Genomic DNA, 15,420 nt, shown 5'->3' on the forward strand with positions numbered 1-15,420 from the left:
TGAGTTTCAATATTGCCCTTGGGCATTTAATTTATTAATCATATTAATAAATTCCAATGCTCCCACTTGCACAAGGGCAAGTGTTAATCTTTCAATGTGTCCCAGACACACTTGTATATCCCGATATACACATTCAATCTCTCTCGCTATGTATCCCGATATATAGACCTCTTGTGTCCCAGGACACATGTTTATCCTAGATATACATATTCATTGATCTCTTCACTATGTATCCCGGATACATAGACCACCGTGTCCCGACACTAATATCCACAAGTCATACGGCAAATGGGTTGTGCACCGGTGATATCCGCACGCGTGAGCCCCAAACTAGAAACCTTCCCGAAGGCCGATGGCACATCACTCATGAAACAAATCAAATAAGCATTAGTATAACACGGTGTCCTAGGTTTATTCAAACTCACCGGACTAAAGGTATCTCGATCCCTCCGAGAGATCACCTTCTTGTCCTTAAAATGTTCACTACCGTAACACATACGGTTGGCGCCAGAAACACTTTTTAGGGTGCGGTTGAATCAAACCTTTCCTTTCGCCCCGACCATTACTACACTTAGGATTGACTTCTTTCTCGGTAGTGCCCCTTTAGGTCGAATCAATCATGACCATAGGTAACACCCCAAAGTAGCCACATCAACCCTTCGTTTCATGATGTCGTGAAGTCACTAAGAACACTAATGGACCATAAGGTCCAGGACTCACACAATGAGAGGAGCGGGGATCCATCCTCTCATTTCCAATGATCGCTAAGCACACATAGTATGATATACGTGCTATGGTGGAGCATTCTATATATAATAGAACGTATGTCCATCTCAACACCATACATGTCTTAGTCTAGTCGCAACCTCTTGCGCCTAACCCGAGTTTCTTTATTGTCGCCACCCTAGCGCCACATAAAGTACTCCACTGCTCCTATGGCAACATGAATAGTGGGAACATTCATGTCGATTCTCTTCACAATAGAGAAACTCATCTTGATTCCAAATCAAGGCGACATCATGATTATGAATTGACCTACACAAAGTCATTCATAATCTGTCTCATCTCTGCTCGCCTCCAAGGCGCCAGAGGCGAATGCTCGTGTGAGTGAGCCATTCTCTTGCCTATTGACATATCTTGTTTTATGCTAACAAAACACAATCACACGAAAGTGAATAAAAAAATGCTGGAATGAACTCATATTACTCATTAATAAGAAAGTCTCGGACAAAAATAAGTCACAATCTACACAAGCCCAAGGATTTTACATGAGAAATAAAAACATCCTTGGCTATAGGTTTGGTAAGAGGGTCAGCTACCATCAAACCAGTAGATATGTGCTTAAGTACAACTTTCTTTCTTAATGTAATGTCTCTAACAAAGTGATATCTCAACTGTATATGTTTGGTCTTCCCATGATACTTGGGGTCCTTGACATAGCTAAGAGCTGTCGTACTATCCAAGAGACAAGGGCAGCCTCTTTGGATGTCATCACGGTCCTAGTATGTCGAAGGAATCTCCTCAACCAAACAGCCTCTTGAACCGCAGCTGAACATGCCACATACTCGCTTCCATGGTCGAGAGGAATATACAAGCCGCTTCTTGCTACACCACGAAATGGCCCCGCCATTCAGCAAGAAGCATATCCGAGGTTGATTTGCGCTCATCGATGTCTCCAGCCCATCGGCATCACTATAGCCAACTAACCGCAAATCCGATCCTTGGTAACACAACATGTAGTTACTCGTTCCTCTGAGATATCTCAATATCCTCTTGACTACTTTCTAGTGCTCTATGCCTGGGTTTGATTGGTACCGACTAACCAAACCCACTGCATAACAAATATCCGGCCTAGTACACATCATAGCGTACATAAGGCTACCCATTGCACCGGAATATGGAACTCTTTCCATCTTGGTTTTCTCCTCGGAGTCTTAGGACCCATATCAAGGCTCAAATGCAAACCCTTCTCCACTCGAGTATCAATTGGTTTGCAATTGTGCATCTGGTATCTCGTCAAGACATTGTCAATATAGGTCTCTTGAGATAAACCCGGTAATCTCTTTTGCCTATTTCGACAATCTTGACACCAAGCACATAGCTTGCTTCACCCATGTCCTTCATATCAAATACGGAGGACAACCATCTCTTAATGGTTTCCAATAGCTCCTTGTTATTGCTAGCCATAAGTATGTCATCTACGTACGGTGTCGAATGACATAATTATTATCGAGATCTCTTGGTGTAAACACGCGTGGTCTTCCTCAAGCATGGAAAAACCATTTTCCTTTATAGCTTGGTGGAAGCGCACATTCCACCTGTCTAGATGCTTGCTTTAAGCCATATATGGACTTCTTAAGCTTGCACACTTTGCGCTCAAGTCCATGTGCTTCAAAGCCTTGAGGTTGATCCATATAGATCTCTTCCTCAAGTTCTCCATTGAGAAAAGCAGTTTTTACATCCATCCGATAAAGCTCTAAGTCCAACCGAGCAACAATGGCTAGTATGAGGCGAATTGAGGCAAACCTAACCACGGGGAAAAAGTTTCCTCATAATCAACGCCCTCTCGTTGGGTGTCGCCCTTAGCCACTAAACGAGCCTTGAATCTCTTAATAGATCCATCCGCCTTTCTTTTGATCTTGAGAACCCACTTGTTCCCAATCGCCTTTCGGCACGGCGGCAAGTCAACCAAGTCCCAGACATGATTAACTTTCATCGACTCCAACTCTTCCTTTATTGCTTTTAACCATTCCTTTGAGCTTGACCCCGCAAGAGCTTCCCGCACGCTCTTTGGTTCATGCTCATCGACTGAAATCATCTCACGCTCGATCTCTTCAGAGTTACCATGTAGGCTTCATCCTCTATGTCGAAACGTCGCGAGGAACTAGCCCGCGCCCACTACGGCGCAAGTGCATGTCGGATTGCTCACCGTCTAAGGTAGCTATCACATCTGCCTCCCACTCCCACTAGGATCTTCCGGATGAACCCCGGGTTCATTATCCAAAATCTGAATCCCTTGAGTGACAAGACCACTATCTTGTATCTCAAAGAATTCCGATGATTATTTGTTAACTCCCGAAAGAGATGGAAAATCATTCTCCAAGAATGTTGCATCCTTAGACTCAAGTTCCGTTCTCCTCTCACTCTCATCTAGTCCAATGAAGACATGGCCCTTTGAGGGATCGAATATCTCACAAAGATACACTTTCTTCCTCCGGGTCCAAGCTTTCCATATTGGTGAGAAGTAGAGTGAACATATGCCGCACATCCCCATGCGCGCAAGTAACTCAAATCCGGCTTCCTTTCGGTCCACAACTCATATGGTGTGGAAGGAACCGATTTGGTTGGAACTCGTTGAGGATATAGGCCGCAATCAGCAAAGCATCTCCCCAATAAGAGATGGGTAGATTTTCCTGCGCCATCATGGATCTCACCATGTCTAGCAAGGTTCTATTCCTCCTCTCAGAACCCCATTTGCCGTGGAGTCCCCTGGAATAGTAAGTTGTCTAGATATCCCCTTTTCATCACATAACCCTTTGAACATATCAGAGATACTCTCACCTCTATCCGTTCTAAGAGTTTTAATCATTTTATCTAACCGATTCTCAACCAAGCTCAAGAATTTCTTAAAACATTCCAGGCTTCGACTTATGAGAATTAGATAAATGTGACCATACCTTGTATAGTCATCTATGAATGTGATGAAATATGCTGTCCTTTTCTAGTATGCCATTCATGGGTCCACACACATCCGAATGGATAAGTTCTAAAGGAAGAGAGGCTCTCAAAGCCTTTTAAATGGTTTTCTAGTTGCTTTCTGCTAGACATGACTCACGTTGGCAAATCGATAGTGAACCTTGGCCTAAGAGACCTTCTCTTGCCAACCTGTTCATCCTATCTAAGCCATATATCCTAGTCTAGCATGCCACAAATTAGAATCAATACACACGTTTTTGGCAAACAAAAGCCTACTGAATTAAATGAATAATCAATTGTATCCAATACAATGAAACCATTATCAAGAAAACCATAACCATAACTGTATCACCCGGATACAAAACCAAATAATTGTTTTCAAATACAACTCTAAAACCATGTCTTAAAAGATAAATAACGAAACAAGATTTCGCCGAATGTCGAGCATCCATATCATGGGTAACAGCGTCCCCACCTCCAAAACTAATTTGCATGTGCCTATGCCATGAACCTCCACGCTTGGCTGTTCCCCATCGTTATTCTTTGCTTCCTCTTGGAATCGCGGTATTCCACGGCTTGAGCGTTCCCTGTTATGTGTTCTGCGCACCGAATCAACAATCCACAAAGGATTTAGTTCACAAGCATAGTAGAACTTGTTACATAACAAGATGAGGTATAACACACAGTACATCCTCTTGCTCGTGCAATCCGAGCAATGACCAGGCTTCGGCACTTGAAGCAAATCAAAGCGATTTCTTCTTGCCCACTAGTCCCCCTTGACGCTTGGCCTACTCTTGTTTTGTTCCCACCCCGGTTACTTGCTTGGACCGCTGAGGTTGAGCTTTCTCTCTCTTGCGCTGAAGCTTGCCCCTTACTAGTGCTGCTTCGCGCATCATCGGTTTGAGGGGTATCGGCCAACATCCGATCCTCATCAGCTCAAGGTGCTTGCCTTGATCGAAAGTCTTGACCTCATCGCATGAGTCAAGAAGATCTTCATATGCTCCCAAATCTTTGGCAATGACCCGATGACCTGCGGAGACTTGCCCTCACGGTCTTCGGCGCCCACTGCGCTCAACTCACTAATCATGTTAGACATGATGTTATATCTGCCTCATGGTGTGACCCTAGCGCATCTTATAACCGTCAAAGTGAGTCCGCTGGCGGCCTCTTGTGGTGGATGTCCCTCCATCTGGAACTTCCACCTCCCATAAAGACTTTGCAGTCCTATGCTTCTCATACGAAGCATCGGTCATCCCTCATGGAGCTCGGTTGTAATCCGGCTACCCTCTTTCCTCTTCCAAGCATTGTATGTATCAAGGTCCCGCATCGTGCGGTGTGGTACCTTCCTCTGGGTTCATGTCGTTTATGTCTCCAGATATCCCGCTCTTCCGAGATATTGCACCTTCGTGCCGAGGTCATAATTCCTCTCATTCAGCTTATCTCCTTTAGTGAGGTCCACAATGCTCTTGGTAGCCCATTTTTCTAGAGATATTACATACAAGATGAGTTCAATAAATCTAGCATAAAACACAACTCATGCAACAAAAAATCACACTAGCATAGTCAACCTATGGATAAGCACTTGAACCAAAAGAGATGCTAAAAACATTCAATCAAATTCTCATGCAAACCCACATAGACTTATACACTAGCTTCATTCGTCAAGAAACATGATTGATAGACCCATAAATAAAAAATAGTTTTATTAAAATAAAACATGCAATCATGTTAAAGCTATGGGTGGTTCACCGAACACTTCTACCTCATTAGCTCCCACTAGGCCCCAATAGGCCCTCAATGCCCAAACATCACCTTGTCCCATTGTGTCCTGTTAGAAACACATTCACGGACAAACTAATATCCAAAAATCCATCTCCCAGACAATTCCGTCCGCATTCGACCGCGATGACCGTCCGCCGATAAATTCCGTCGCATTCTGCCAGCGGTGCCTCGCCCGCTTCCGTCCGTCCCGTGCTCTCGATAATAGCGGCCGCCGCAGCGCTCGCCTCGTCCCGACAAAACCTTTCAATTTTCTGAGCAATTTTTTCAAAAAACGGAAAACACGTTTTTCACCCAAAAATCATCCAAAAAAATACATGAAAAAAATCCAGCATCAATTATTAAACAAAAATAATTATCATCATGGATTATCAATTCATTCAAATCTTCATTAGGAAATTCACAGGGATCCCCCACTGATCCGAACAAAATTAATGGTTTCCAAAACCCGTCAATTCTCCCATGGGTTTCGTATTAAACCCTTGATCCTCCCATTGGATCCATACAATTAAAATAAACAATGGGGAGGAACAAAGAACCGTGGGAACCAATGGCTCATGCCAATGTTGGTAATACATCAAAAGTAATTCAATTCAATTAATTGATGGGAGAAAGATTCCTTACCCGGTTCGCTTCCCTTACTTGAAATATTCGCGAAAGTCTAGATCCAAGTTCTCGTTCTACCACCAAAGATTTACCGGCGAGATTCCACAATCACTGGGAAAGGGAATAATATCCACACCCAAATGCCGTGGATTAATGGAATGAAGATCAAAAACTAGGAAAGAAAAATTTCTAAGCCTGCGATTCTAAGAGAGGGAGAGAGATGGAGCCCCGTTTCTCGGAGTTCGCCGTGCGAATGAATCACTCGATTACTCACTAATGCGTGGTTACCAAAATATATAACCCTATTTTGTAACCGCCCTAATAGTGAGTTTTCAATATTGCCCTTGGACATTTAATTTATTAATCATATTAATAAATTCCAATAATAATAATAATACCTAATATACTTTGCTGATAGTGTCATTATCTCTATTTCATACTTCAAATGCATTATGGAGCTCAAGATATGTTAGAGTGTATCAACAAAAATCTATGTATTTGTGATGAAAAAACACAAACAATTAATGCGAATACCGGCTGGCATGGGGAAGAGAGTAGGAAAGAGCACACGTGGTTTAAGCATATTCAACTCTACCCTTTATTTGATTTAGTTAAGAAATATATAAAACAAAATAAATCTGATCATCAAAGAGTCAAAGTAGAATTTTCAATGACGGAAAACCCAACCACATATACTAAATCATTGTATGGTGGTACTCAATTCGGTAATTCTTTTATTATTTTTATTTTTATAATAATAATAATTATTATTAACCAACGGGGTTGGTCCACGGGCCGCGCAGGTTCGTATCGAATTCTTGTGGATGCAAAATTCCCTGCGGGAGACTCACCCACCACAGCCAGGTGTGCGACGCGGGTCGAACCCCTAACCAAGGTTGGCAACGAAAAAAATAAATTATTATTACTTTCCTAAAAAACATTAATGCATTTCTAGACTATAATAATTATACATTACTTTCCTAAAAAACATTAATGCATTTCTAGACTACATAGAAAATTTTCCTTCTTTTCCTTTGAAATACTTTTAGTTTTTATTGTTTATTGGTTCTTTACTTATTTTTTATTGAGTATTGTTGACATTTTGGCTATTAATAACCAGATAATATTTCTTCTTAGAAAAACTTTTAAAAAATCTTTATTAAAAATACTTAAAAAAGAAAAATCTTCTCCTAAATTCTACACCTCACTCCAAGATTTCAATTTTCATTTTTTTATTAGAGTCTAATCACCTTTTAATTCCTTTCTTACCATTGACCAAAGCTAAGGTTTGTTTCTTTTTATTTTATTGTCAATAATTGCTTCAAAATTTTCTTTTTGATAGAATTAGTAAATAGTACTTGCTTATCGGTAATGAAAATAGCGTGAATAGGAATCTTGGTGTTACTTTAGAATATGGTAGACTTTTCTTATTCTTGCCTAAAAGAAAAAAGAAAAAAAAAAAAAAAAAGGGAAGATCATAATATTGATATTGATCTCTTTTGAAAATGCAATATAATTTGGAAAAAAAATGAAAGAAAAGAAAACATTAAATAGATCCTATTTCATTAAGAAATTTTTTTTTTTTTTTGTATGATTTTTATTAAGATATCATCTCTTTCGTTCCCTTTTACTTATTTTTTTAGTAATTGCTTTAATTTTTTTTTAGGTAGAATTAGTAATTGCTTAAATGGAATGCAATATCATTGGAATAGGAATCTTGATGTTATTTTAGAATATGATATTTTTTCAATAATTTAATGATGTATGGAATTTTTTTTTTAATTCATACTTTAAAAAAAAAAAGAATATTGTAATATTTGACATCCAATAAGTTAACTGGAAACTCAAAATTAAATTGTAATAAGTTAACTGGAAACTCAAAATTAAATTGTAATAAGTTAACTGGAAACTCAAAATTAAATTGTAATATCATCCATTCACCACCACGTGAGCCTCACTCTCATCTCTGCAACGCTCTCAGATTTACAACAAGGTGAATGATTGTTTCATGATGAGGGTTTCTCTAATGGATCACCAAAGATGAATGTCGTTAGAGAAATAACTTTGCCTAGAGCAAGTTATTAACAAGGAAGTACTTGTAGATTTCACCATTGAGGGGTTCACTTCTTCTTTTTAGATCTTTACTAATTAATTCCTTCTTGAGTATTGTCATCTTTTAGATTCTGAATGTTTACTTAAGTTTTCATTTCTTGGATCATTTTACTTCATGAAACTGCTAGGTTATGGCTCCAAATTTGGTACTAAGAAGGATGCGTCCCAACTGAAGTTATAATTGAGCGAAGAAGGATGCATCTCAACTTAAGCTATTATTGAGCGAAGTAAAAATGTGACTCCCTATATGCAAACCCAAGTACCAATGTAAGAAAGATACAATATAACAAAAAGTTGATTTTCAAGACATTTCCCTTCTTTCCCTACATGTATGATTAGATAACGTGCATTTGCACGTGCAATTATTATTAGTACTAGTAATAACGCACGTGCACATGCACGTGTGATGTGTTTTTGAGTATCATTTTTAGTTTATGTTATTTAAAATTTTTAAAATTTTATATTTTTCTCTTTGTGTCAAATTTTAGTCTAAAACCTATGTATTTGTAAGCCCTAGCGCCACTACAAACTCAAATCATGACCCTATAATAAATAAATGTCGGGATTTTATTAAAAATTATTGATTTGAGTACATCACTTGGAACATTAAAATGAACCTCACAAGTGACTTTAACGGAAACTCAAGTATCAACCCAATGTTCATAGTAGAAAGATCGATGCAATCAACTTGAAGCCTCTTCAAGCTGGCTTCATAGGCTCTCCTCACATAAGTCCGGTACTCCGTTGGAGCAATATTATGGTAGGCCTTTGGGCTGATATTGAGAATCATACCATCCATTGCTACTCCGTGCTCCCCCATCAACTGATCATTCCTACAAAAACATGCTATAGAGTAAAAATCCTTACCATATGAAACATGTCAGTTTAGGTTCCTTCGACTCCTTCGATGATCAACTGAGAATAGACAAGATGCTCAAAGAATTGGCTTAGGATTACACATGTACACAAGTAGATATGGATACAAGTGCTTATATCTTTGGAAATTTCTGACCCTAAGGAGTGGTAGAACTCCATAATTGAAAGGGAATTAACTTTGAAATTGAGTGAATGAATATCACTTATGGAATGTCATCAGAAATATATTTATCAGATCAAGAAAGCTAAATTTATGAAGTAGTCACAAGACTGCTTCTTAAGTGTGTACCTATGCCAGATAGTCTTGATAATAGCTCTACCTTCTATTGCCATTTTCCATTTTAAAATTTCTTCTTCAGCAACTGTTATGTCCATATGGGCCCTTCAACCTTCAAAATTTTGATAGCTCGAATCAATACCTGAGATAAATAAATTCATTTAAATTTGTGAAGGAACATTCTCTTATTTCTTTTGTGGTAAGATAACCTACCATAGTTAACAGGACAATGGGAGGAGAAAAAAGATTTCTGATTTTTTTATCTCAAAATTTATATAAAAACAAAACCAGTTGAGCAGTCTACTTAGATTTTTATTATAGCCAGTCTTTCCTTCTCTTCAAGCTTCTCTATCCAATGCTTTCTTTGATTGAGTTCCCTGGCTTGAGCCTCCATGTTGGCCATAATTAGACACAGCTCTACTCTTAATCCAGTAAAGCAACAATAAAACAAAACAAAGATGGTCAATTTAGAATAATAACATTTTCAATATGAGTTACTTCCAAACACAAATGCAAAGTCAATCACATAAACATGAATGGACAATCTTCATTAGAGTAGAGGTCCTTTATTTTCTATTGTCAATGAAAAGTTTGCTAATTTGATTATAAACTCATTAAAAACAGTATGCAAGGTACCGGGTTCTCCCACATATCTTTGAAGATAAATAATTTGTAGCTGATATTCCTTAACATTGTTCTCCAAAACACCGGCCTACATGTGATAACATAGAACATAACTAGATTTCAAAAAAAGCCTGATTAATTTAAGCTAAATTCTTTTAGAAATAGCCTAAGCTCAGCTACTGGCAAAAACACTTACCCGATTAAGAATCAACTTCTTAAAAGTCAATTCAGTAAGCGCCCCTACATCAATCATCTGTCTTGGCGTCAATATGTGTACCGGCATATATCGCTTAAAAAAAAATTGAACCTTTGTGAGTAAATTGACAATTGTAGAGAGTTAAATGGCTTTTTAGTGACAATGGAATGAACCTGAGCCAGAGTCACGGACTGAGAATCATTGGCCTTAACAAGTTGATCATATTGTTGTTTGATCTTCCTGTGTGTTACACTGGACAGGGAAATGACGGGATATAAAGAATCCAAATCATGCTTGTCCTGTACAATAAGAAGAAATACCTCATCTCCGGCACCATCAACGACACGTTGTGAATGCTGTCGCTTCTTTTTGGCCCTCGTTTTTCTTCTTCTTCTTCCCAATCTGATCCCCAGTCTTTAACAAACCATCGGCAATAGAATCATTACCGTAGTTTTCAGGCTTGGGACATCAAAAAGCCGGGTAGTCGCAATTTATTTGCTATCAATGACAGATAGATGAGTAGGCAAAGAAGAAAGAAAAGAGTCCCATTTCGAGCGATTGGAGGAGAGGATGTCTAAAATTCTCTCATGGGCTTCATCAGTGATGTCCGGTGGAGACTACACAACAACGGAGTTCAGGTTTTGAGCTGGTACGTACTTCAATTGCAACTGTTGCTAGCTACTTCTTGTTCTTTTGTTCTCTTCAATCTTTTAAACATGGAAAAGCAAGCAAGCAAGCAAAGAGAAACGGTGGAGAAGGCAATGATGCTCCTTGAGATATGAATGCGTGATGCAGATAGATGAGAAAGTAGAGGTAGCTAGCCATCGCCATAGAATGCGTCATCACTTTTACAGGACGAGAAAGAAAGCATTTGCAGATTCTTGGGTTTCTTTCAATTCTCCAAAGTCAAGCATTCCCTTGCTCCAAGTGTTGGATTACTTCCATTGTTGCTTTGCTCTCTGCAACTTTGGGTACATCTCTCTCCATATAATGAGGAATAACGAATACGTGAGTTGAGGATCAACCCAACCCAAAATCCTACCCTAAATTCCCAAATACAGTACCTTGCGGGTTTTCGGATTAAACGTTTCAGAGCCATGGGAGAAGTTGGGATGTTTAAATAAAAATGAGTATAAAGACAAAACAAGAAGGTGAAGAGATTTTATTTATTTATTTATTTATTTTTAGTAGACAGGAAGGTGAAGAGTTGCATAGGAAAAGAGTGATGAAATATAAAATTTAATTAGTGAGAGGAAAGAGATCAATACTCAAATATTTTAATGGACTATTATTTAAAAAAAAAGGGGGTGGGTGGGGGGGGGGGGGGGGGGGGGGGGAGAAAAAAAATAAACTCCTAAATTGAGTAAATATTAACTACAGTTGTTAGTTAATTATATTTAATATCAATGAGATGCGAGATTTTCAATTAACATTTCTTAGTTTTTGTGGGAAACTTTTCTTACTCCTTAGGTTAAAAATTTTAGTTGACCATTGTAGACTTAATTTATTATTAATAGATAGATCTAATTAATTAAGTACAAGAAGGTATTAAAGGAAGACGAAATGTAGCCGTTTCTTTTGAGTTCACACTTTTATAATAGTAGTATGATAGTATGATAGTATAATATGATAGTATGATATATATAGAGTTGGCTGGATTAGAAATGGAGAAGACATCTCAATGCTTTCCCGTCTGAGAGAAGTTGAAATGCCTCGTTGATATCAGCAAAAGGAAGCTCGTGAGTGATGAATCCGTCGAGGTTCACGCCCTGAAATCAGGTCCTCGTCCGATCGAGGAACGCGGTAGATCGAAATGTCAGAATGAGTGAAGAGAATAAAGTAGACATGCATGCATACATACATGCAAGTGCAACTAATAAAAATAATAAAAAAGTAGAGGAGGAGGATAGGTTAGTTAATTAAACAAGTGAATCCAATTAATTGACCATGGATGGATGGATGGATCGATCGAGTGATAGTAGCAGTGGCAATACTGACCCCAGGGCGCATGCATTCGGTGGCGAAATGAGGCAATTGGGTCTTTCCTTTGAAGTCTCCGAACACAGATCCCACGATTCTCCTACCATCGAATAGTTCCATGGGATGCAGGGGAAGCATTTTTGGCGATGTATGGACGCCCAAAACTACAGTCAATCCCCATCCCTGCACGCATTCATGCATGCATGGTTAATGCATGGTTAATTATAAAGAAAAAGGAGGAGTAGGAGACGAAAGAGAAATAAATTCAATAATTATTAAGAAAAAGAAACGCACGTCATGGGTTGACAAGAATGCCTCCCGAAGAACTCCCAAGTTTCCGGTGCACTCGAAGCTGTAATCCACACCTCCATTGCTCATTTCTTGAATAATCTGTAATGTACCACGTTCGTGTATCATCAACACTACTTCACCAGAAAAAGCCTTTTGGAATATAATGCTCATGACATACATGCATGCATAAAAGAGGATGATACCAAACGCATGAGGATCAGCACAAGCATATATTTTAAAACTGCACCGTTCACATCCTAGCCTACAACAATATTAATTTCCATGAGTCTTTCTAGTGACTGAGTCATTGAGCCCGAGTTATTGCATGCATGCCTTGGAGGTATTAAATTAGCAAGTGGGAATTCAACAGAAAAGAAGAAAAAAAATGAAGAACAAGAAGGGTGTCGGTTGTGGGCTTTGGGACGGAGGGCCCAACGTCCCACGTGGGTGCCATGCCCCCAACAATTTGAATGGTATTCATTTATTGGTAGGACAGAGTACAACTCCTTACCGAAAAAAAAAAAAAAAAAAAAAGACAGTGTACAACTTTTTCGGGGTTCAATAGTGTCTGGTTAATTATTCAATGGAATTCCATCTATAGAAACGCCATTATGATACCTAATGAATGAGTACCACACAGAGGGAGGGGGACCTTGTTTGGGTCTTGCGAAATAAATGCGCAGGACCATCAAACCATTCACTTTGGGCGGTGTGATTGGAATTTCGTTTTCGATCGTCGAAATTCAATGGTCGAGATCGAAGATTTTGATCTTGACCATTGAAATTTAAACTAGACCAAGATTTCGATTCTACGGACCGGAATCTTGCGTGACGGTGATCAAAACAATTTCCCAATGACTAACCCTCTCTTAATGGAGTAATTGTGAGTTCTGACTCTCTTTAATAATATGCATAATAATTTTTACCTCGACAATATAAATGTACAATAGCAAACCTAGAATTCAAGGAATTAATACCCAATAATTATGAGTAGTTGACCACAATGTATGTATCACCTCAACAACTTGAGAAATTGTGACGACGGTGGAGTTGTGACTTGTGAGTGAGTGAAAAGCTGGACTACTCTAGTTTGCCAGGATTCAGGATTCAAGATTAAACACTGAAAACTAAACTGGACTCACCTTAAGCACAGCTTTATCCTCCTCTTTCGGGGAATGATCCTTTGGGTTAATAAATTGGGTAATCCCCACCGTCTTGCCTGCACACATTCAACAACAACAACATGTACCCAACGGTTGATTAGTACATATGCATAAACCTTCGTCTCTCTCTCTCTCTCTCTCTCTCTTTTGTTTTTTTTTTTGTTTTTTTCCCTTCCTTCCTTCCTTCCTTCCTTCCTTCCTTGGGTATATAGAACATGTACATGCATAAACCTGGGCATGCAGGTACCTCTGATAAATTTATCAGGATTGACGTCGATGCCTATAATTGGTGAAGCTCCTCTCAGCCGTGCTCCTTCCGCTACCTGCAACTCCCGGTATGATTATAGATTTTATATCGTCTCAAATTAAAGTCAAAACACAGGGACGCCGAGAGAGAAAGAGAGAGACTTACAGCAAGCCCCACAGCACCCAAACCAAAGATGGCCACGCTTGATCCGGCTTCCACGTTTGCCGTGTTCCAAGCAGCTCCGATCCCTAAATTGCACCAATATATTATTTTATTTTCACAAAAATAATTTCTTCAAACCCATCTATTATTACTATTATCAGATCATGCATGCTAATGCTAATGCTAATGCTAATGCACGCAATATATGTTCTTCGTGATGTGAATTCTGGAAATTAAAAACCGGAATGTTCCACGCCTTGTACAAGTACTGCCAAGTTTCACCTAACCAGTTGGAGCCTTGGAGAAAGCCCGATCGAGAGGGATATAGATATAATATAATAAATAAGGAATCGATGATATATGCACAGAGAGCTGCTAATTACTAATTAATTTTATTTACTGCACTGCACTGCACCTGTAGAAACTCCACAGCTGAGCAAGCACATCTTTTTCAAAGGAGCCTCTGCATCTATCTTGACAATACAGGCGTAGTCGAGGACGGTGTACTCCGCAAAGGTGGAGCTATTAAGGAAATGGTAAATGGGTTCCCGGCCGTCACCGGTGAAGAACCTCGTCTTTCCATCGTTAACCATTACGGATTTAAATGGATTCACCCGGAACTTCTCGCAGAGGTTGCTTTTCTTTGACTTACAATAAACACAGTCTCCACATTCTCCATTGAAGATTGGAACCACTTGATCACCTTCTTTCATGTCCTTCACTCCTTCTCCCACGCTCTCAACGATCCTGCACCCATACATTCAATTTGCTTCTTAATTCCCCTCACAAGTCATGCATTATTAATTTGCTTCTTCAATTCCTGAGAAACAACACAGTATAAATTTACCCTGAAGCTTCGTGGCCAAGTATCCGAGGATAGGCTTGCTGGGCTTTGTCCTTCAAATATTTCCAAGTTCCCGGAACGAAACAAACAACCAGTTAGTCCTTCATTCATTATCATCATCATTAAGAGAATGCATGCCTAATAGTATTTTATTGTGGGTGATATTATCATGATCAGATTAATGGTCTGATCTGTTCCAAGAATCGAGAATTCTATCTGTTATATATCTCAGATGATGATCTATACCTCTCCTTTCCAAGCGCTGAGGTCCGTGTGGCAGATGGAAGCATAAAGGACCTTCATTCGGACTTCCATCTTCTGGGGAGGATGGACTTGCACTTCTTCGATAGCCAAGGGTTGTCCTGGACCCCGTACAACGGCAGCTTATTCGCATTCATCGTAAAAAACAAGTTTTAGTTTCTTTGAAGCATCAAATTTTAGTTTAGCATTAATATATGTATTCTATCATTTCGATGGATCAAATAAAGAAAACCAAATAAACAGTCGTGCAGGGAAGATACCTTTGCAGGTGATAATTTTTCCTTTAGTCTCAGCTGAGTCGCCCAT

At 39.2% G+C, this 15,420-nt stretch overlaps 1 protein-coding gene across 1 annotated transcript; it reads right to left on the reverse strand.

The window, feature by feature from the left end:
* Positions 1-8,149: 8,149 nt before the first annotated feature.
* LOC149030306 (alcohol dehydrogenase-like 4) lies at positions 8,150-15,420 on the reverse strand. Its single transcript, XM_089145004.1, has 11 exons — positions 15,375-15,420; positions 15,100-15,236; positions 14,857-14,906; positions 14,425-14,756; positions 14,013-14,095; positions 13,848-13,923; positions 13,580-13,656; positions 12,441-12,536; positions 12,165-12,329; positions 11,832-11,935; positions 8,150-8,231 (listed from the first exon to the last, which is right to left on the reverse strand). The coding sequence occupies exons 1-11, from the start codon at positions 15,418-15,420 to the stop codon at positions 8,150-8,152; spliced, it is 1,248 nt and encodes a 415-aa protein (XP_089001130.1).

The sequence above is a fragment of the Hakea prostrata genome, chromosome 1 (assembly GCF_041222555.1).
Source record: "Hakea prostrata isolate BN-2017 chromosome 1, UWA_Hpros_2, whole genome shotgun sequence".
In the NCBI taxonomy this organism is placed as follows: Eukaryota; Viridiplantae; Streptophyta; class Magnoliopsida; order Proteales; family Proteaceae; genus Hakea; species Hakea prostrata.

Excerpts from the sequence above, each read along its gene's own strand:
- LOC149030306 (XM_089145004.1), bottom strand. The coding sequence starts at position 15,420 with ATGGGCGACTCAGCTGAGACTAAAGGAAAAATTATCACCTGCAAAG. Across the intron at positions 15,237-15,374 it reads AAAAATTATCACCTGCAAAG|CTGCCGTTGTACGGGGTCCA; the intron begins GTATCTTCCCTG and ends AATGCGAATAAG. Across the intron at positions 8,232-11,831 it reads GCATTGAGATGTCTTCTCCA|AATTAGTAAAGATCTAAAAA; the intron begins TTTCTAATCCAG and ends CAAGAAGGAATT.